General features: G+C 38.1%; 1 protein-coding gene across 2 annotated transcripts in view; it reads right to left on the bottom strand.

Annotated features, from left to right (window-relative positions):
- SPOCK3 (SPARC (osteonectin), cwcv and kazal like domains proteoglycan 3) overlaps positions 1-22,545 on the bottom strand; it is a 299,078-nt gene extending 276,533 nt beyond the window's left edge. Inside the window, exons 1-2 of one of the 2 annotated variants that reach the window (XM_053658095.1) lie at positions 22,368-22,545; positions 21,641-21,829 (exon numbers count right to left, since the gene is read on the bottom strand). In XM_053658095.1, the coding sequence (XP_053514070.1) occupies positions 21,641-21,829 (189 nt within the window). In that variant the 5' untranslated portion in view covers positions 22,368-22,545. Of the gene's footprint in view, positions 1-21,640; positions 21,830-22,115; positions 22,256-22,367 lie in introns of those variants that run through there. The other variant, XM_053658094.1, reaches the window with a different exon arrangement.
- Between the last annotated feature and the right edge of the window lie 1,872 nt (positions 22,546-24,417).

Below are 24,417 nucleotides of genomic sequence, written 5' to 3' on the forward strand. Positions count from 1 at the left end.
GATAGTCTTTTCAGATTTTTAGGTTTCTTGTTAAAATAGTAATTTTGTTACATCTCTCATTGTGTTAGTAATAGAACCTCCCATTTTAGATGTACACACAGCTAAAGATAATCTTTCCCAATCTCTTTGAAGCTACATAAACTCCTGTCACTAAGTCCTGGCCAAAAAGAAAAGGGTGAAATTACTGTGTATACCTTCTTAGGTTGAGTCCCCAAAAGTAAGCCTTCCTTCCCTGTCTCTTTCCCTCCCCTTCCCTGTGGCTTGGATGAAACTGTTCAGCAGAACTAGGTTAGCTACCATGACCCACTAGACTGCAGCTCCTTGGAGAGAAGGGTAGAAAAGAAGGAAGCATGTGTTCCCTACATGGCACATGTCCCATCACTGTCCTTGATTGACTTTGCTTCAGCCATTATATCTGGGCCTTAAAATTTGTCTTTGAATCACCACAACCTAACACAGCAGAAAAATGCTGAGAGGAGATGTCATAAAGATTTATTGAATAAGAGTAATTAATATGATATACAGTAAGATAGCAAGAAAGGTAACTTTTTTCATTATTTGTAGTTTGCCAGGAATATAAGAAATGTAGGTATTTTATTTTAGAACTGTTATTTTATTCCAACTAGTTAGAGATTCAAATCATTTGCTTTTAGGAAAATTCAACCTAATTTGGGAAGTCACTAGAGAATGGTGATTAAGGTCCTGGCCTTCAAAGCCCAACATGTCACCTCTAAGATTTATCAGCTAAGTTACCTTGGGCAAATATATTTAAATTCTCAACTTTATTTTCCAAATTTGACTGGAATTTATATATTTTTCTTTTTATCTTCTAATACCTTTTTGAAACAGAAACATATATTTACTACTTGATGACACTTAATTGAATTACAATTTAGATTTTCACTTATTCAAGTAGATCTTATTAAAAATATAAGGCCCTGGCTGGTGTAGCTCAGTGGATTGAGCATGGGCCTGCAAACCAAAAGATCATGGTTCAATTCCCAGTCAGGGCACATGCCTGGGTTGCAGGCCGGTTCCCAGCAGGAGACACACAGGAAGCAACCACACATTGATATTTCTCTCCCTTTCTCCTTCCCTTCCCCTCTAAACATAATAAAATCTTAAAAAAATAAAAGATATGAGAAAATATTTTTTAAAAATTTGGCATCATTTCATCTATTAAATTTAATAGGGATTATTTTATTAATATTTTGCAAAAACTTCCTTTTCCTATAGTAAAGGCAAGAAGAATCCAAAACAGTATGCTAATGAGAAAACATATTAAAATTTATAAACATTATCTACAACCCATACATTCTGTAAGTCTGCAATCACTCTTTTCAAAAACTACATATGCGGTTATTTATTTGTATTCTGCATATGGATCGCAAACAATTACATTTTCCTTTGACATTTTAATATACAAATAACACTGGATGATCAAAAGTGTTAGACTTATATTACTATCTCATTAGATCTAAAATCACCACAACTGCTACAGTCACAGCTGAAGCTGGGTCATCAGCAGCAGGTTCAATAAGCTGAGAGAAAGGTGAATAAGCTTTTGTAAACATGTGTCTGGGCTTCCATGTGTAGGGTAACACTTTGTGGGATGCTCAACGCCACTGGAGAAGCGAGTGGTTTCTTCCTAAATCCCAAAGCATTAGTCTTCCATTAGAGTTTCAAAATACTTTTAAATTGAAACAAAGATGTTTTTATGATGTTTAATGGGGATTTTCATGAATGAGGAGATTGTGTTATTTGTGCCAGAATGGAACACAAATGGTACAGGAATGTTAAAGAAGAAAAAAAGCAGTTATTGAAAAGAAACTTGACGCAAACATTTAAAAGTCTTGCAATCTGTTGTAGTATGGAAATCAAATTATGTTTCATGTGTTTGCTAGAAGGCCAACTAGCAAATCTTTGTAAGTCCTTATGTTCAAAATATCCATATTTTTCTTTAAGATTTCTTGTTGTCCAGTTTGTGACACAAAGCTGCACTGGTCCTTACACAGGCAGACCATAAGATGCAAATGCATTCACCAGCCATTATACAAAAAATTAGTAATTTGATGTAACATTACAAGAGATGGAACATGTGCTTAGAACATGATCCAACAAGAGGCATGCAAGTGATGATTTTTTTTTTACGTTTCATATTTTTCTCTGAAATAATCAAATTAAAAGAGACATCACAGGGAGAGAGAGCTGGAACTTCACTGAGATTCCTTACACTAATTTCGCACTCATTTTTATTTTGAACTACATGTAAAGCAGAGAAGGGACAGCTCAGGTATTAGCATCTGCAAAGGTCTTACTCTGACCCTGTGGACGGCCATCAAAATCAGTCAAGCGGCCACTCCTGGTGGTAACTGCAGGAGCCCTGCATTGTCCAGAAAGGACAATCTGGTTGGCTGGTTTTAGAAATACCTTTGAATTCTAGTTCCAATGCCTCTGTGTCTCATCTCCAATGATTCCCTATCATTCACTCTACATTTATGCCATACATAACTTTCTGTAGTAGACACCTCCCATGTCCTTTCACACCTCCATACTTCGTGCATGTGGACCCCTGACAGGTACACTTTCTTCCCTTAGTCCAAATGGCAAATTCTACTCATCCATCAAAGCCCAGATGAAGTGTCATGGACTCTCCATGACACTTTCATTGAATCACCTCCCCTTGCAGATGTAGTTTGCATGTACTTATCTTACTTCCCTTGTCAGTCACAACAGATTCTAATCATCCTTCAGCATGTCAGTCCCGTCAATAAGGATTCTTCAGGGAAACGATGGCATGTCTCCAGTAACGGTCTTAAAGGGGCACACATAATTATTTAGAGACAAAGAAGATTTTTCCTCATTGTTTTGATAGATTTTTTAATCTCAATGACTATAAATGTTATAAATGTTAAAACATGTTTATATTTACACCAGAGAGACTTAAATATATACACAGTTGAAGAATGTTTGTTTTTGCAATACCATACATACTTTAGAAATTTATTTCTTTTCCCAAGTGTTTTCATGTGCATTTGATCATTTCATATTTGTAACAACCCTCTGATTTTCTGAAAGAGCAGATATTGTTCTAATTTTGCAAGCTAGGTTACAGACTTACAAATTTGTGTGATTAGCTCTAGCACACTCAGGTAGGTAAGTGCAGTGAGCTCTCAATCTCTAAATACATTTCTCTTGACATAATATCTGATAATATTTGTTATTGAAGATATCTATAATTTATTGAAAAATGTCAGATCCTACATAGTTCAGACAACATAATTTAAATGTAATTCAGTTGTCAAACAATGAGTATTTTTAAGTCCCACTTAAATTTAAACAATGATAGCCACTGATCATAGAAATAATGACTAACATGTATTATGCACTTCATATATGGTAATGTGAACTAAAAACTTCATCTGTATCAACACATAACCCTCCCATTCAACATTCTTCAGTAGGTGTGAATATCATCCCCTTTTTACTGAGTCAGAAAATGTGGACTAAAGAAAACTTGCCCAAGGTCACTTAGTAGTTAAGTGTCAGAGCCAGAATTCAAACTAATCTAGCAGAAAGTGATAGAGTCAGGGGTCAACCTCAAGGAGTCTATTTTCTATTCTTCCAGTTACTTGAGCTCTCTTAAATTTCGAAAACATATTAAGGGGTCACTGTTACAAACAGATAATGCAAACCAGAATCAGATTCAATAGTAAGGCAAAACTGCTTCTCAGGTTTCTGCTAGGGAAATAGCCCAGCCCTTGTCCTGTGGCTATCTGAAGGAAATTCATGCACTAATATGTGAGAATGATTTATTTTTAATTTTTACTGTTTGTGTAATACGAACTGCTTATACATGTTACTTTTTCTTATGTTTGCGCAAAGGCACATTCTATGCCACATAAAATCACAGCCAGGTACAGAAAAGGACAAGCAGGACCACCTGTATAATTCCAAAATACCTAATTGAAAATAAACAGCCAATTCATTTACCTCTATTCTTACAACTAATGAAATGGTTGCATCAATGAACAATATAATAATAGTAACAACAAACACCTACTTGTAGCCTTACTTATCTTTTTATATAATGTTTAAAGGTATATGGGAAAAAGAGAAGTCATAGAGTATTTTCATATAGAAAAAAAATCATACCTAAGAAAATGTTCACTTTGCTATTATTTTACCATCATGTCTATACCTATAAAATGGTACCCAAATTTATCTTCTTTTATGACTTTTTTCCAAACAATACTTAGATTATAAACTTTTAAATTAGATCAGGAATCTCTACTGATAATTTGATTATTTTTGTGTAATGAATTTTCATTAAATAGAACTTGAAATAACCATGTATAGTTATTACCATTATAGGTATGAAATAATATACTCAAAAGTTAGGATCATTTTTAAATTTTTTCTGCTGTTTATATAAAGAGACTCTTTAAGGATTTATTCTATTTTCATGTCATTTAATGCAGTTAGTAATAATCTCAAAAAATGTTCCAAGTGATATTGCAAAAGTAGCTCTCCAAAAGATTTAGAAAACTTGGGCCCTGGCTGGTGTAGCTCAGTGGATTGAGCACAGGCCTGCAAACCAGAGGATCACGGCTAGATTCCCAGTCAGGGCACATGCCTGGGTTGCTGGCTGGTTCCCTTCAGGCCAGTTCCCAGCAGGGGATGCATGAAAGGCAACCGTACATTGATGTTTCTCTCCCTTTCTCCTTCCCCTCTAAAAAGATAAATAAAATATTTTAAAATTAAAAAAAATAAAACTTAAATATTTAGCAAAAGCATTTTATTGCCATGTTTTTTTCACTAGTATCAGCTGTTTGTTTAATGTTAAACAAGAAATTGGAGTTTTACTTTAAAACAAAAACACTATTACCAGAACTATTTATTTAAATGTAATAAATACAATAAAAATCTTCTTTCCTTCATGATGCATTTCAATGTCAAGTTGTGAGAGGAGGTCCTGGAGAGGGCTGACAGCCAACAGACGTGAGAGAGCTGTACCAGGGCAACCTGAAGCTCCCCACCCCCACCCTGTTCCTTCTGCCCATGTTCCCACACCAGGAGCCACTTCCTGTTCCTTCTGCCCAAGTTCCCACACCAGGAGCCACTTCCTGTTCCTTCTGCCCATGTGCCCACACCAGGAGCTACTTCGAGGCCCTGAGACTAATGCATTGTTGAGACCATCTGCACAATGTAAATGACTGAACCCCATACAGTCTCTGTATAAACTTTTAAGATGCTGTTGGAGAGGTGTAGAAACCTATTCATTTTGCTGATGCCCAAGACAAGCCTCGTATGCAAGTTCCCTTCCTTAACAAACCTACCACCTACCAAGCTGGAAGTGGTCTGCTTCTTTCCCTAGTCTCTCCTTGCCCTCTGAGGATGCAGTACAATTTTGAATTTCACCTGGGGGGATCTCCCTGGGTTGTGAACCAACACAAGTATAAATCAAAACATCATAGCTATAATAACTTGTATTATAAACCTTTGGATCCTAAAATCCTAAAAAAATTAGCATTTAATTCTTGAATCTTTAAGCATTTTACAGAAGAACGCTAAATATACCACACAGTGATGTTAATGAGCAGGTGACTCCCGTAAAACACTGTAAATTTGAAGATGCCATTCTGCTGCATGAATGCGTTCATGCGCTGCACCGATTTCCAAGGTTTCTCACCTCGGGGGACACATCAACTCACTACTAAAATTCTGCGGCACACCCAAAAATATGTTTATATGCTTTTGCTGATCTGACTAAAGAACAGGTACGATTTTGATTCATTCAAAGGTAGCTATTGCTGCCTGTGTTGGCTGCTGGCTGTTTTAATTTGGTAATCTCAGGGAAAAGAGGTCAGTGCCCTGGACTAAAATTTCTTGTGGCCCAGTTGAAAATCTCTGACCTATTGCATTGCCAAAGACTGCATGATTCAAACACTTTGAATTTTTATTATAATGACAGAAAGTTTGAATCCTATACTACTACACTAGAAAATGCTATGGTAATATTCCAGCAATTGGAGCACATGACTTGATTTCAGACTAGGTCCTCAAAGGCCTCATTTCTGATTTCAATTGTATGGGAGTACATACTGCTTCTAAGATGGAAACATCTTGGAAGTATCTATAAATTTCCCCTTTATATAATTTTATATGCAGTGAATGAATTAATCATCTTCATGGCAGTTTACCAACATTCCTTCTTCCAATTTTTAGGAAGTTTAGGTTTAGATTTTTTTTAAAGGCAGGGAAAATCCTTTACCTAGCTTTGGAGGCTTGCCTTGGGCTGGCTAATTTCCTGACTTATGGCAAAAATCCAGAAGCCTACTGTTAACATTTTCATAGTAATTACAGATCAGGAATCGGCTGCTTGGAAGAGGAAAAATGCCACATATGCCATAGCAAGCCCTTGCTAATACTCCTTTCTTTTTTTATTATAGTTCAATATGGTATCAAAAAGCAACAATGGTCCTATAAAATAAATGAGAGCTTAAATGCAGAAATCAGAAATTTAAGAAATACTGTCTAGCCATTATACCATATACTTAAAAAACTAATAGGAAATAACATTGAATGTCAACTGTAACTGAAAAATAAAATGTTTTAAAAAGACTATCTAAATATTGGGAATGAACATGGGATCCATTCATGACATGCTCAATATAACCTTTAAGAAAAAAATAAAATAAAATGTTGTGCCTTCCACTATTAGTATTAACTTGGGTTTTGATACCTACATTAACTACCATCTCCTATGCCTGGTCACCACTTCATTCACCCATCTGTATACTAATTTCTTTTATGAATATTCCTTCCACACTCCTGGAAGTAAGGTGTGCTTTCCTCATAGGGAGCATGGCTCCACACTGCCTCTCACAAAGTGCTTTAGGGATTCAGAAAACTTACGATTGCATTTGACTGTGAGAACTATGACAGGGACTAGGAAAAAAATATATTCAATGGACCATGAAAATGAGAATTAAAAAAGAGATAAATAGTAGGGCCAATTATCATTCCAGATGAACAGCATACAAAAAGAGAAGGCAGAAAGTGTAACATGAAGATAGGTGACAACTCAATTTCATTGGTGTGAAGTGTGCAGGAAAGGGAAAATAAGGATAAGAAAGCTCGCTACTACAAGAGACGGGTAGTACAGGGATTGGGGATTTAGGGGAGTAGAAATTTGGATTTATTTGGTGCTGACATTTAAATATGAAGCTCTTGGTGAGACCTGTTTGTCACCAGGAAGATCCTGGATACCTACCAAAGAATTCACACTGTGATATTACTTTGATGAATTTACCACCATCCAGGACCTGGCCTTCTGTCCCAAAACTTCAGAAACCTGGTTCTGTTAGCAGAAAACAGGTGTCAGCACGACTGGCAAATTCTCTCTCCCTGAGGCTGAGCTACATTAAAATTGGAAGTTGACTGGGTGAGCATGAAATCAGAGACGGCATTTTTGTCACCCACATGTTACAGAACATTAGACCCATCTTCTAAAGGACCATTGTCTCTGTCCCCTGAGCACCATCAAAGTCTTACCAGGTAAATTATTTGTCTCTCTCATTTCAGATGGCTTCTGATGAACAATCTTCCTCAAAGTGTGTTTTACAATATTCAAACAGCATACATGAACTCTAACAAACAGGAATCACATGTTCTTTCTATAAGATGACTGTACGTGTACATGAACTGACCCACTTTGTGGAGGTTCCACAGTTTTGGTCCAGGAGGACAATAATACTCACAAATTTTTGGAGAGCAATTCACAGTTGCAACAATATACAGTTTTATTCTATAATAAATGAAAGGATAAATGGGAGTTTTTGAAGAGAAGAGCAAAAAGATCAGAGCTACAATTGAGAGGAAATTCATTTACCAAGAAAGCATTAGATGCTGCAGACAAGGAAAAGCCTGAAAACAGCAAGGTCATCTACAAGACTAGTCCAAGTGAGAGATAATGACAATCTGAGCCAAGGGAAAGTGAAAAGTTGCAGGTAGTCACCCACAACGGACTTCCCATCAGACTGTCAGCGGATTTCTCAAAAGAGACATTACAGGCAAGAAGGGGCTGGAAAGAAATATTCCAAGTCATGAAATCCAAAAACCTACAACCAAGATTGCTCTATCCAGCAAAGTTTTCATTTAGAATGGAAGGACAGATAAAGTGCTTCTCAGATAAAATCAAATTCAAGGAGTTCATCATGACCAAGCCCTTATTATATGAAATGTTAAAGGGGCTTACCTAAGGAAAAGAAGATAAAAAAGATGAACAGTGAGAGGACAGCAAACTCACAGTTATCAACAACCACACCTAAAACAAAAGCAAACTAAGAGGACAGCTAGATCAGGAGTGAACCATAGAAATGAAGATCACATGGAGGGTTAGCAACAGGGGAGTGGGAGAAGGAGAAGGGGGAGAAGGTATAGAAAATAAGTATCATAGACAGTAGGTAGAAAATAGATAGGGGGAGGGCAAGAATAGTAGGGGAAATACAGAATCTAAAGAACTTGAGACACGTGTTCATGAACTAAAGGGGGGGAGAATGGTGGGAGAGGGGTGTGCAGGGTGGAAGGGAATGGAAGGGGGGAAATAGAACAAATGCAATGGCATAATCAATAAAATAAAAATATATTTTAAAAAAAGAAAAAAAACAGTTGCAGATCTGAGAACGTACTACTACTGAGAAGACTGATAGGACTTGCAAGTGATTTCATCTGCAACAGTTGGGAGGAAGACAGGAGTCCAAAACACCTTCTATAAGGCATTTCCTATAGTTGCAAGAACAGTAAAAAATCTTTGCACAGCTTTAAGTTAAAGACTGTCATAAATTCTGTAGAAAGGACTACAATGCACAACTCATTTACAACTTTGTTGTAAATAAACACCAGCAGAGTTATGAATTCCCTATGTATTATATGCAAATTTGCATGTATCTGAACATTTCTGGGAAAAATAGTCAGAGCTGTCTTCACATTCTGAGTTTCTTTACTCCAATTAAGAATTTTTGGCCCAGAGGCTGATTACCTTTCGATTAACACCAGTTTAATAAATGTAAAACATCTTATTAATTATGCTGCAGAAGTAAACACTCATAATTGGACATTATTACAGAGAAATCCTAAAATAAACATAAAGATCAGAGCACAGAGATAAACTTCTATGTCAAACTAAATACACACACAGAAATTGTCTTATTCCTCCATTGGTTTCCAAAAAATTCTATTTGCTAAGCTACATGAGATAAAATTGATGGTGCTATTTATTTGCTTTTTATTAATAAATTTAAAAAGAGAAAACAAGTTTGTTTAAAATAATTTAAATCTCCCTAACTTGGTGGTCAATTTTATTTGCAAAATCATTTATTAAAAATAATAATAAAATGTTACAACAAGTTGGAAAATAAACACATAATACTATTATATGTTTTGAGGTTTTTTAGGATTTTATTCATATATTTTTAGAAAGAAGGGAAGGGAGGGAGATAGGGTGAGAAACATCAAAGAGCTAAAGAAACATCTCAGGGTTGCCTCTTGCACACCCCCAACTAGGGGCCTGGACCACAACCCAGACCTGTGTCCTGACCAGGAATTCGACCAGAGACCTTTCGGTTTGCAGGATGACATTCAACCCCCTGAACCACACCAGCCAAGGCTGCCATGTTTTTATGCAGCATAATTTGGTTTCGTTGTAATTTAAGGAAGAAATTTGGTAATAAACATAATTTATGCCCATTTAAAAAATCAATATGTGATGTATTCACAATGAAATAGTTACATGTAATATCAATATTGCTGTATCTCTGTAAAAATTAAATTGTGGGATTTTTATCATACCATCTAGGAGAGAGTTATCTAAATGTATAGTATCATTCAAATAAAAAAAACAAACATACAAAATACAAGAAGGGTTTTTGTTCAACCACAAATATAATCAGAAACATCACAGTCTAATCCAACAACAAAAATAGTAAAAATTAAGTTACTTATTCAAGTAGAATTTAAAAATATGTTTTAGTTACATCTAAGACAACCTACTATTTATAAGGATTATTAAAAAATAACTTGTTTTGGAGGGTGGGCTGGGATGGTAGTACCAAACAGATAACTACACTTGAACAATAATCAAATAATTTTTTTAAAAAATAGTAACTTATTTTTGGAGTCCCAGATGATAGGCTATGGAGTAATAAAACGTGAAAGGCTTTCGGGTACATATAGGCAGACCAATTAGAGGTCAGTGAATTGTTTTCAACCAAAAAATGATTGTGTGTGAACAGCAAAATAACTGTCCCAGATACCAATAGACATTTATTGGCCCTACATTTGATGTTTTACTTAACGTCTAATCATGGCACCAAGGGTAGTAACCATGCATGAGACTAACACCAGAGATGTATTTGTCACCTTTGAGACTAATGGCAAGCTTCCTCTAGTACTCTCCCAAATCTACACAGCACATGCAAATAAGCAGGCACTCGTTCTGAGAATAAACACAGGACTTTTGGCAACAAAGGCCAGGCGGCTTTCAGCTACTCAGAGCAAAGAAAGCAAGTCTGGAATTAGATTTCCGGATCTCACTCACTGACCTATAAACTGCTGTGGTTCTCAGCGATATTCAAAACTGGATGCATGGCACACACTCAAAAGAACATTTTTTTCAAAGACTTCTTATTCTCTCAAAAATGACGAGATGTCTTCTCAATCTTTACCACAAATTGTATATCTGAATTATACATGTCATTCCCCACTGGCAAATCCCCATGCTTTTACATTTTTTTACTTAGCATAAAAAATTTAGCAAATATGTGGAAAATATAAAAATAACAAAACTTTCGAGTCTAGAATTATTCTAAATGACAATAACATTAGCAAGCCAAGTTAGCATGTTTAATCAACATGCAATTGTGGGAATAATGTGGCAACTGTGCTACATAAAACAGGACTTTGGCTAGGGTTACTTTCAAAGCTCACAGCTCCCTAACTAGCACTTCCTCAGCTACCAGCATGCAGAGTAGTTTCAGCAAGCACAAGAGTTCTTTAAAACCATAAAGTGTATAGCCTCTCAACTCAAAAAATTATATTTTACATCACAGAAAATTTCTCAGGGAATACTAGGCTAATGCTTGTTGATACAATGTTCTAGAAAAGTTTTGCCTCGGGGAATGTTCATTTTAGATGAATGTGGCTGCCTCAGGGACATTTGAGGAGAATCTCAGATGTTGCCAAGGGCACCTTAGACAGTCTCGCTGGAAGACTCAGAGGTTGCCTAGTATTTCATAGTATACTGTATGCCATGAAAGGCCTATAAATATTCTCCTGATATTCTAAAACTGGTTCTTCAGCAGATGCTAATACCATGTGCCAAGGCAATTAGCAAGCTCATATTTCAGAGTATCCTGCCTTGAGTATCCTATGTAAATATTTGAAAGTCACAAAGCAGGCTGGCAGTAGAGAAGTGAAGTGAACTGTGATTAAGAGGCTATAAAATTAATAACTTCAGGAACTATATCTAGTAAGCATTTTACCAAATTCAGGAAGATGATGCCCTAGAATGTTTTATAGATTTGCAGACACAATTAGATTGTTTCATTGTTGGTCTATCTCCTTCTTTCATTCCTGTTAAATAATGGGCTTTCCTTTATGCTGAGAATTGAAACCCATAAAATTACCTGGAACACTTGACATATTCCAAAATTGACCACATAAATTTATTTTAATTTTTATCAGAGAATATTTCATATTAAATATATACTATAAAATTTAGCATCAAATAAGTTCAGTATTACTTAACTTCAGTAAGTACAAAATAGAGAAGTCACTGAATTTTAATTTACTCATACTTTCCTCAGTCTGGCAGCTAATTAATTTTACTCTTGCTACAAAACTAAAAACAAAATCCATGTTCAATTAAATAGTTCAGATTTAATAACTCAATGAAATTTAAATGGAGAAGTCTCCAAAATATTAAGTAGACAACAATATGATTTAAAAGCTTGATCTATACTAACCTATCTTCTATACCACATCTAAAGAATCAAAGGCTGATCTTGAGGAGCTATTTACACAGCCACGTTCCCAGAAACCTCTTTTATAATAGCCAAGAGACAGAAGCAGTCCAAGTGCCCATCAGTGGACAAACAAATGTGGTGTGTGCACACAATGGAATATTGTTCGGCCTTAAAAAAGGACAAAATCCTGCCCTTTGCAACAACATGGAGGAATCTGGAAGGCATTATGGTCAGTGAAAATAAGACAGTCACCAAAAGTCAAATACTATCATATATAAGATACTTAAAATAGTCAAAACAGTTGAAACAAAAAGTAAAATACTAGTTGCCATAGGCTAGGGAAAAGAGTAAACTCTGAGTTTCACATACTCACAACTGTGAACCTTTTTGCCTCACCCCGTACATGACAGCAGCGAAAAAATGGTTTTACAAAGACTTTTTACCTGCCTTTCTCCATGTATATTTGCACATGATAGTATTATCACTATTATTAATTTAATAATAAGATACTCTAAGGGTGAATAAAATATTATTCAAAGATTATATATCATCACTTGTAAAACAACTGTGCCACAAATACATATATTAAAAAAAGGATAAAAATACTAAAGTTTTCATTTTGCAAGGCAGGTGTAAAGTACCTAAAAAAATACAAAAGAAAAAGCCTTGGCATGACCAGTGCAGTTCAGTTAGTTGGACACAGTTCTTCAAGAGGTCGCTGGTTTGATTCCCAGTCATGGCACACGTCTGGGTTGCGGGCCAAGTCCTCCAGGTCGGGGGCATGCAAGAGGCAACTGATCGAATTTTCTCTCACACATTAATAATTCTCTCCCCTATCTCCCTGCCCTCCCCTCTAAAAATAAATACATAAAATCATTTTAAAGAACCTGATGGACAAATAGTGCAATTCACCATCTCTGCTTATGGTCCAGGCAAGGAGCTCAGCCACTCAGCTGTTAGCTACCTCCAATATCAAGGAACAAAAGTGACAGCATGAAGTCTCTATGGCACAGCTGGCACATCTGGCAGTGAGCCCTCACTTACCCTGTCCATGGTTCTTAGAAACTCTGACTCGAAGTAAAATGGTATAAACATAGAAACCAAGTTTACTGTAGGCTAATTGATAGAAACAAGACTCAAGTTCCTATAGTACACTTCTGGTCACAAAAAAAAAAAGCACCAAACTTCCAAATAAAAACACAAAACTATTTTGTAAAATAAGAAATATAGTCAATAATATTTTAACAAATATGTATAGTGCCATTTGGGTAATAGAAATACTCTGTAATGTACATGACTGTCTAACCACTATGCTGTACACCTGAAATTAACACAAAATAAATTGAACGTAAACTATAATTGAAAAAAATTTAATGTAAAATTATTTTTAAAAGGAGAAAATAAAAGGTTCCAAACTAGACAACTAATATTAAACAGTGAGCCCTGGCTGATGTGGCTCAGTGGACTGAGTACCAGCCTGTGAACCAAATGGTCATGGGTTCAATTCCAAGTCTGGGGCACATGCCTGGGTTATGGGCCAGGTCCCCAGTAGGGGGTGCACAAGAGACTACCACAAATTGATGTTTCTCTCCCTCCCCCTCTGTTTAAAAATAAAATAAATAAAATATTTTAAAAACACTGAAATAAAATTAAGCTACACATACATTTAAGAAAGATTAATAAAAACAAGTCAGATCATTAATTTACCAACCCACTGATTCCAGTTTAGGATCATAGGTGACTGGAGCCTCTCCCAGTAGCTCAGGGCACAAGGCAGGACCCCAGCCTGAGCAGATGCCCTTCCACTGCAGGATACACTTATACACTCTACACTCACTCAGAGAGGGATCATTCAGACATGTCAATCACCAAATGTGCACATCTCTGGGATGCAGGAGGAAGCCAGAGTACCTGGAGAAAACCCCGCAGACATGGGGAGAATGTGCAAACTCCGTACGCACTGTGGCTCCAGACCAAGAACTAATTTTTTTCTCATCAATGTTACACCAAAATTATAATGAATATAGAGATGCTGTACTAATAATGCTAAAAAAATAGTTTGCTTTCAGGACTGAGAGTTGCATGCAACTAGCATTGGCATCATTTCTAGAATTATTCCAGGGCAAACTACTTTGCATTAATGGTTTTGCCTTTTCTCTACATCAGAGGAAATACAACTTTGGCCCTTGTGTGTATTCTGTCCTTCAACTATGGGGAATAACAATTGAATTCTAATTCCTTCCCACTTATCATGACTACCTACATCACACAAGAGCACTCTGGACCTATGACGAAAAATAATGAAAAAAGGCAATGGTACACAATTCTACCAGAAAATAGGACTCATCATCTAATGCTGGCCCTCCTTAATACCCTATGAGGATGCTTTTCTTTGGTCCTCACCTGCAACATTTCCTCTTAGACATGAGCACACTACTATTTGCCCTCAAGCTCTTCCTCCCACGAAGCTAGGTAATGGGTGCTCCAGTTCTGCCCTGAATAGAGGATAGAGAAATGATAGGAAACCAGGGAGAAAAAGAGATTCAGGGCAAGGCAAACAGTGAACAGGAAATGGGAAAAATTTTTATCAGTGGGCACAGAGAATATTTTCAAGAGATATTTAGATGTTGAAACAGACACAGCAGTTATTAATATTTCCTCCCAGAACCAGATTCACCTTCTTTCAGTATTAATCCTTACCCAATAGACATGGCATTTGCCCAGCTCCCTTGTAGCTAGCTATAGACATATCACTAAGTGCAGGCCTTTGGAGTATACACAGAAACTCTGGGTGACAACTCTTGGGTCACTTCTAGGACAAGCTGCATGTCCCAGATTTTTTACTAAATACTTCCTGCTGGATGAGAAATGCCAACTTATGGAGTACTCTGATAGAATAACCCTGAAAGTCCAGCCCTGGACAGCTCACTTCCTGATGACGACATGGTTGGGAAATAAATTTCCATCTTAATTCAGGCACTTGGATCCAGAAGCTCCTTGTTGCAGGAACTTAATCTATCTCTAACTGATACACTGGCAACTGTGAGGCAGAAGGGAAAGAAAGAAATGAGGACTGCCTGTGAAATATTTGGATTCACTACATAGCCTTTAAATGAAGTGTAGTAGCTAAAAAAGAAAGGGAAGTTATTGGTCTCTGATATTACTTAGTAGGCAGCAAAAAAAAAAACATCTAAGGACTTTAGATCAAGAAAATTATGTGGTCAAAGAGAAGCAATGGGAAAAGGTAGAGGGAGCACCAAGATACATATAATTACCAAGTATTTAAATCCTTCCCTCTAAAACTGCATGTAATAGTTTTGACATACCATGTCCATTTTGGTCCATTAGGAACTAACTCATGGACTAAGGCAGTTTAGTATTTTGAAACCTTGTATTTTATAAAAGTTAAATTCTCATTCAAATTAAAAAAACTGGGCTGGAAGTGGTCAGAAATGGAAATAAAATGGTTAATAAAAAGCAACAGTTCTAGCAGTCTTAAGTATAATTTTTCTAATGCTAACACTGACCCAGTCATTGTACAAATACAAGGCAAACTGTAGGGATTTGCGAAACAAGAAAGACTACAATCCATAGCTGTAGAGAGTTCACAGTGTACTTGGGTAGCCAAATCTGTAAACTACGAGGGGTAGAAAAAATGAAAGGATTTTCATAAATGCAAAAATGCCTGTAAATACTCTAGGTGCTCATAGGTGCAGAACAATATGTGTAGATACTTCACATATTAGTCTTTTAAAATATATAAATAAAATAATTCTGGCCCACATCCTGAAAACTAAAGTTGTATAAGAACAGAAAGTGTCACTCTGAGTCAGAATCGTGAGATCTAAAAGCTGTCTTATTGTAGTTTTCCTGTAGGGGTAGGAAAATAAATGCTTTTATAACAGCACACCATGTTCCTCCTGGATATCTGGCTGAAGAGTTTAAGCACAGTGTCTCAAACACGCCGACTTCCCATAAGAACCGGAAAGGCACGCAATGACCACACATACAAGAGTATATGTGACTGTTCTGGATTTTTTGAGAATCTAAAACTTCATCAGAAAAGGAAAGCAAACCTAACAGATGTCTTAACAACACTTTAAGAGGAGTGTCTACTTACTAATTAACATATAAATATATATAATACAATATATAACCAACTTGATTTTCTAATTATCACATGTTACCTATTTGAAGACATACACATACAAACATATAAAGTGTGTATATATATACATGCACACTTATGCAGACCTATATATGCATACTATCAACATATTACAATATATACACATACACAGAATAAGTATTTTCTTAATCCACTCAATTATACTTTCCTAATAATTCCATAAAAGTTATGAAAGCTAGAGAGTTAAAAGTGTCACATACTTCCCTATAATTTCTGTTAGAGTGAACCCATGCCAAATGGACTAAATTTCATCCTCAATTCCGACTTCCTGTTGGGATCTGATGTGATGTCAGCTCTAGTCCCCTCTCCAGAAACTAAATCAGTGGGCGTTCCCTGACCTGCCTTCCTCCTGTGGCATCTGACTTGAAAAAACCAGTTTGAAAGCCTCACTGATGAGTATGGTCCGAGAGTGGGGCAAAGGGGACTTGAGAAATGGATGTGGAGCTTGTACAGAAACCATTGCTTAACTAGGACCCAATCACAAGGACAGAGGTCAGGATGCTGCATGAGGCTCGTGTCTTTGTTGCCACACTAAGTCACTGGCCCCCAAATCTTCAAAGATTGCCTAATGCTTCTTTCAAGAAATCAATTGCCTCTCTCCAAGAATGATTTAAACAATATAGTCTAAACATCAAAAACTTTTCATGCTATAGTCTTTATCAGCTCTGATCCAAAAATATTCACATTATATACAAAGGCTTTTATGAATTATTAAACATACTGTGGCCCACAGTCAAAAAAAGGATCAAAATAAAGAGAGATAAACACTCATGAGAATGCAACAAATGAACTGTGAAGAATTTCCATTAAGAGTCCATGTTCTCAATATGGTAAAATATAGGTTATGGTTACCACAGTTAAACATACAGTTTCATAGTGAGAAACACTGAAAATGTGTTTTTTTGGTTCACAGGCGGTCACTCAATCCACTGAGCTATACCAGCCAAAGCCAAAATGTGTTTTTTATCAAAATTGGTTATCCATTATTGAAAAACTATTCTTGAACAAAGGTTATTATTAATTCTTTAATTTTATTTTTGGCACATATTGTTAAAAATTCAAGTAGTAAAACATTCCTGCCTACTATTAATGGCACACAGAGGTAACCATTTATTTGTATATATACACACACACATATATATAAATCAAAATGTATCCCTTAGATATATACAATTTTATTTGTCAATAATATCTCAATTAATTTTTTAATATTTTATTTTTATTTATTTTCAGAGAGAGGGGAAGGAAAGGAGAGAGGGAGAGAAATATGAATGTGTGGTTGCCTCTCATGTGTCCCCCACTGGGAACTGGCCTGCAACCTAGGCATGTGCCCTGACTGAGAATCAAAGCGCAATCCTTTGCTTCACAGGCCCACGCTCAATCCACTGAGCTATACCAGCCAGGGCTCAATTAAATTTTTTTAATTAAAAAAAAAATGGTACCACGAAGGACCCCTCAGTGTTAATGGTAAGCTGGATATCAGGTGGCACAAACAGGGTGCACGGTGAATCTAAGGGAGGTACTAAATGATTCTCTCTGTTTGAACTGTATGCCTTTTAGAGCAATAGAGCATTTTCCTTGGAGTACACATAGAAACCAATTGTTTTACTGACTAACAGCAGTAAAAGTTGGTAGATTCTCTGGGGGCTTTACTCCTCTGTAGCCACTAAGTGCTACAAAGGGAATATCCCTTTCCCTCAGCCATTATCTCTTACATAATCTGTGCACTCTAGAACCTCAATTGAGATTAAAAGAGAAAATACAAAAGAAGAAAAGTTTACTTATTATCTAATATTTCCAAATCAGGCAATTTTTTAAAAGTAAATTTATAATTTGAGTGTTCTGAGACACTGTATTTTTTACATTTTCACATTTTACACGTCCTTAAACTTACACTAAGGTTGAATGTTTAAAGGTAACTTGTAAGGCTTGACTATTGCTTTCAATACATCGAAAGAGTATTAAAAATCCCTTAAGGGATAAATGTAAACTGAAATTGATGGTGGGTTGTGCAACAGAAATGGTAACCATTTCTTAAAACAACATTCAAAATGAGCCCCAGGCTTTTTGGTCCTGGCTTTATTTTGAAATCAAGTAATTATACCCTGAATATAACACGCTAGTTCTACTTTTGTTTTGTTTTGTTTTTAACATCAATGTGTGGTTGCCTCTCACATGGCCCCCACTGGGGACCTGGCCTGCAACCCAGGCATGTGCCCTGACTGGGAATCGAACTGGTGACCCTTTGGTTTACAGCCTGCACTCAATCCACTGAGCTACTCCAGCCAGGGCTAGTTCTAGTTTTTATACTTATTTTTAACTGTGTTGACTTCTCTGTATCTTTAAATTAAAGTTTAATTTTTCCTAACATAGGAATTAAAATCTCTACAGGCATTTTTATACAAATAACCAAATACATTAATGATTTCAAAAGCATCAAAGTTCTCTATTTCTATATAATCACATGTTAGACACTTTAAAGGGCAACAAAACCTTATTCAAAGAGAATAACTGCCAGTATAAAGTGGCCAAAATGGCTTGGAAGTTTCTTCTACATTAATCCACATTCATTGCAAGCTGGCCCTTAGTTTTACTATTTCTCTGTTCCACATTGAGAAAATTGAGAAAATGAGTCATCAATGACACTGCTTCCTGTGTTCATCTGCTCTCCCGAAACAGTTTCTATCCATGCTCCTTCTCCCTGAAGCTCTATTACATGTGATGTATTTATACATTCGGATCATGTATAATATATATAAATCATATTTAATTCATTAAATATTGATGATCTGTACTGTCAAATATTATTCAAAACAGTTTTCAAATGTAATTCAAAAGAAGATATACTTCAAACTTTCATCAAGAAGTTGTACAATAATACCAACTGTGTAAAACAGCCCCACAAGGGTAAGGATTAATTCTAGTATTAATTATGCTGAAGTATCCTAAGTTTTTGCCTAAATGAAATTAATTATATTTTATGGGGGGAAAGCACTAAGTAGAAGTATGTCAGTTATGTCGTTTCTAAAAGAGGTTCAGAGTTCCTTGTTTCTGTGCATTTCTATAAACTGAATATTCAAATTCACTACTTAAGGTGTCAGTACTGTTGCAGAACATTTAAAGGCACTCCATGCAGTACACATCTATTTCAAGCAATGCCTCATAAGCACGGACTTCCAGCCAAAAATGAACTAAAAAATGAACAGCATCCTGAAAGACACAAAACTGTTAATCTAATGATTCCCAAAGAGGGAAAAATATGTAAATTAGCACTGGGGTGGATGGTCTAAATAAGGATTGTACATTATGCACTTTGACTTGAGAAATCACACTGTGGGCATACACTTTACCATGTTAATAAGCAACAGGTAGTTGAATGGTGAAAAAAGGTAGCACTTTATCTTCTCCAGGCCCTGTGAAAGTCATCCGTACAAAAATGTAATTATCTTAATAAAATAAGCCATTATTATATCTCCATGTATTGCATGTGCAACAAGACAGATATTTGCCAAAAAATATTTCAGTAAATCCTTCACTTAAATTTAACATATAATTTTGGAGGATTTCCCCCGACAGACCACATAAAAATAACTGAAAATACTAGAGCAGTAAATACTCCATTCTGTGTTTATATAAGCTGAATGAATGAACCCTATAATACGTCATTCTTTCAGGCAACTCATCTTGCCTCAGTAGTTTAAATCAAACACATTTACAAACTTCCCAAGTATATATATACTGGTTGCTCTCAATAATTCAATAAAGTAATTTAAATAGCCAGAAAGTACTAAGATATTTCAGATTTAAAATATAATTTTGAGATGAAAGTCTAAAATTCATTTTTTAAATATTTTAACACAGCCATTAAGAAATGAAATGCCCCGATGTGAAACACTGTTTAAATACGGACAGAACGTTCAATATTTTTCCAAGTGAGGGCATGAAAAACAGAAATTCTTCCCCAGGTTTAAATAATCTCATTTGCTTGCTCTCCTTTTTAAAACTATTCAATATCAGCATAAACTGAAATAAAACAAATGTGTGTGGTTTGTTTTATAAGCGCATTTATTTAGCAATAAAATGTTTAAGCCTTATTCATAAAGCATGTAAGCAAAGCCCTCCATTAAGTACTCTCATCATTATCGTTTCTCCTACCTTGTGCGATTCCTAGTATCAATGACCTACATCTAATTTTAAAGTAAAACTTAGCGTTTCCGTAGGAATCCCTGAGCCAGAATCAGCTACATGTTAGATTTGGCTGGTCAGTTATTTCATGTGAGGGGTGTTGGGAGACCGGGTAGAAAAGCCAGGATGAAAACTAATCTGAGCTTCCGTTTTATTTTCCCAAATCGTGACTGGGTGTGAACTGATGTAAGAAGTTAACACATCCGCACGTAGTGTACTGCAGATGGACTTCACGAAAAATTCCCTCAAATGGCACAGTAAGGGTTGGCAAAGTGTTTGTGACTCGCTCAGACTCCCCTTCGGGCCTCCGGGGTCTAAAAAGTGGCCTGGGGGTGGGGAGAGGACGGCAAGCAACCTCCTCGCCCAACATCCTAGGTGCAGGAGGGGAGGTGAACCGCGCTCCTGACGCCGGACCAGCTCTGAGGCTGTTTCATTCAGCTCAGCTGTGTGTGTGCTGGGGGGGGGGGGGGGACAACCTGAATATTATGGCCCGTTGCTCCAAGGCAAACAGGCGTCCACTCTTAAAACCTGGCTCCTTCTTAATAAGCCTTTAGGAAACTCCCCAGAACAGTCTACAGATTAACCCTTTCAATGCTGCCACCTGCGGACTTGCACCGTAAGCCCCGGCCCGCAGATTTTACAGCACGGATTCGTTTTGGAAATGAAACGTAGTTGAACGCACTGTAAAACATGCTTTGTTTTAAACTTAATGCTGAAGCACACATCTGATCAGCAATTTGATGTAATCAAGAGCAATTCAACTTCTGCCGACTGGTGCCGCCAAACAACCCCCACCCTTGCAGAACGGGCATTTATAAATCTTACATTCTCCTCCCTCCAAGTCCTTAATGGACCATTAGTAAAGGGATCGATCCCAGTTACTTTCGTAGCAGTGCATCGCGAAAGCACGTCTACCGTGTTTACTAGTGCCAGAGACACCATTCAAAAGTTGAGAAGGGCGAGACAGCACTTTGCAAACCTTTGGGGGCCGGAGGGGATAGGGGGCGGTACAGTGGGAACCCGGCGAGAGCCGAACTCCTGGGCTGCCGGCCTGTCCCTCGCACCAGCCGGGAGGGGGCACCGGAACTGCCCGCTTCCCCAGCCGCCCTGCGCCGCCTCGGCTGCTGACACTGCTCTGCTGGGAAAACCGAGCCCACTGCCCGCCCGCCCCCGGCCGCCGCGGCCCCCGCCTCGGAGCAGCGCTCCCGTGCGCCCGGGAATGGGGGTGCGCAGCACTTACGTCTCGGAATTTGTTCCACTGTCCGACTTCCTTGTCATACTGGGAGATTGTGGTGAGCCATTGTTTATCATCCAGGAAATTACCGCTGTCCGACCGCCCCCCGGCCGCTGCCACCGCCGCAGCAGCTGCGAGAGCCTGACTGCACCAAGCGGCTGCACACACACACAATACGGCTGGCACCTTGAGCATCTGGGAAAGGAGACACAACCGGGGTGGGGGAGGATGGGGGGGAACAGTGTCAAACAAGGGGTACGGAGACCGGAGGGACCCGGGAAAACAGGCAGCAGCAACGACGGGGACGGAAGGAGGAGGAGACGAGCAGGGACAGGGTACCCCCGCCCTTCAGGCTTTACCCCCAAACCCGGGCACTCACACGCGCAGACCTGCAGACCCGGGGGAGGAGAGGTGGGTAAAGGGAAGGAAGCCCCCGCCGCGGCAGCCCGAGCGGGGGAAAGAATGCTTCCTGGCGCATCACCTTGCTGTGAGCCGGCGCTGCGCTCGCAGCCCCTGCTGGAAATGCAGCCGGCTCGGCCAACTCGCTGCTTTCGGGAGCCGCCGCACGCGCCGCCGTCTGGAGCGGTCCACTCAGCTCCCGGCGCCCGGCGCTCTCCCGCATCTCCGCCTCCCCCCTCGCGCTGTTCTCCGGCTTACTCCGGTTGGTTCACCCCCTCCCTCCCCCGGCCCTTTTTTTTTTTCCCCTTCCCTCTTCCACCTCCTTCTATCCCACCTTCCTCTCTCTGGATCCGAGCTGCAGTTAACTCCGGATGCGCCGCTGGGCTGGAGGCGGAAGATGCGCTTGCTCGTCGCCTAAGGATCCTTATCAGCTTTCTAACCTCTGTCTCCTGGAGATGTTCTCCTGTTCGCCAGACAGCCTGATCATTCTCTCGGCTCCCGGATTTATTTAGCGCAAACCATACTGTGCCTCTCTTAGTTGACTGCGCTCTGCATTTTCGAAGTCAGAGAAGGAAAATGAGATCTGAAGAAAAGTTTATGCATCACTGGACTTTCCCTCTTGGGCTGATCTCCGACCTAAGGCAAAGCCGTCTGTAGGGTCTTGGGAGATATGTTGCTTTTTCAGAAATCCTAAAGAATGTTAGCGTGAACTTCTGGGTTATTACAGAGTGCAAAGTTACATATTAGAAGGGAAATTTTTTTTTAAAAAAGGAAAAGGTAGGGTGTTTTATTACACCTAAATTTTCCACATACCGTAAAATATTTTCCCATAATAAAAACTCCTCGGCATCTGTGTGTTATGTTCTAGCACCTGAATCACAAACTTGAAAAGTCCAATCTATGTCTCCCTCGTGCGAAATGGAAGAGAGTGTTGAATACCTAATGCTAATTAGTCCTCCAAAACTACAGTTGTGACAAAATATTGCCCCCCATGGCTTTTCCACATAGTATTTTCGATAAACTGGAGGGAACCCTGTGATTAGCCCCCTGTGAAGAAAATCTGATGCTGAGAAACTATCCCACAGACTTAGAGGATTTAGGCGAAGTGATTATTATATGCGAATCAAGAGATTTATGGAGGCTAAAAACTGCAATAACATTATGTATCTCTATTTAAATTATTAGAGATTATGTCATCCAAAACTATATCTCCCAAAGCTATGACCTTTGCAAATCTCAACTTGCTTCCAAACTTCAGGAGCTATTGGAATAGCAGTGGGACTTCCTCATACTTTCCATTTCAATCTCATAACACCTGTGTCCTGTTTTCATCCTACATTAAAATAGGCACCAAACACAATGAGTAATACTGGTTTCTAATTTTTAAATGTAGAACTGAAAAGTGAATGTATAATGTATGAAATGCATTAAGGAAAAAACTGCTATTTTTTAAACTTAGATATTTCCTTCAACTTCCTTCCTTTTCACTGTGGCGCGTGATAGAGGAAAAAGAACAGAATTTTTTATTATAATTCATAAAGTCCTGACTGAAGTAAACACGTGTCAGACAACTTTTAGAATACTGAAGTGTATTTTCCAAAGATATTAATGTTGGCCTAGTCACAGAAGGACATGCCATGTACATGTATGTCAGCATGTTCTAATTCTTCTTTCACATATCACAGGTACTCATCAGGAGGTCCACCCCCACTATCACCTGTTCCTGCCAGTCTGGTCCTTTGCGCTATACACCCCCCACCTCACCTCTTTTCCTCAAAATTTGAAAAAGTACTTCCCTGTCAATTTGAGGAGACTATTTTAGCATGTTTAAAAACCTCATGTTTCAAAATGTAAACCTAATGAATAAGGCACAGAAATTGTGTCTTAGATGAAACTCTGATGCACTGCAAGTAAGAAAATGTTAAATTAAAAATGACCTTCTCACCTTTGTGAACTACCTTTTAAAAAGATGCATTTCTCACAAAGTATTTGAGAAGGGATGGTGCCCTGACACCCCCACCTTCACCATCCTCTATATAGTTTAACATAGCAATTGCCATCTGAGACTAACATGGTCACCTTTAGCTTTATGGAAGCATACATGCTTATTCTTATACCTCATTTCACTCCAAAATGCATGCATCTCGCTGATGACCCTGACAGGTTCATCGAAACTCTTCACATCTAGCTTTCACTGGCAAGTTCCCAAAACGCAGCTTCCAGTGGACTACTGCCATGTAAAAATGCTGAAGAACATGCGATGACAATTACAGTTGTCTGGGAGAAAAGCTTCTAACAGGGCACCAAACTCCAGATCTGTCAGTAGATCAGCGTCGGCCAACAAACTGCAAGTTTGAACTGCTCCAAGTCAAGAGGCAGAATGA

This window comes from Artibeus jamaicensis, unplaced genomic scaffold (genome assembly GCF_021234435.1).
Source record: "Artibeus jamaicensis isolate MK-2021 breed Jamaican fruit bat unplaced genomic scaffold, CSHL_Jam_final scaffold_537, whole genome shotgun sequence".
Lineage (NCBI taxonomy): Eukaryota > Metazoa > Chordata > Mammalia > Chiroptera > Phyllostomidae > Artibeus > Artibeus jamaicensis.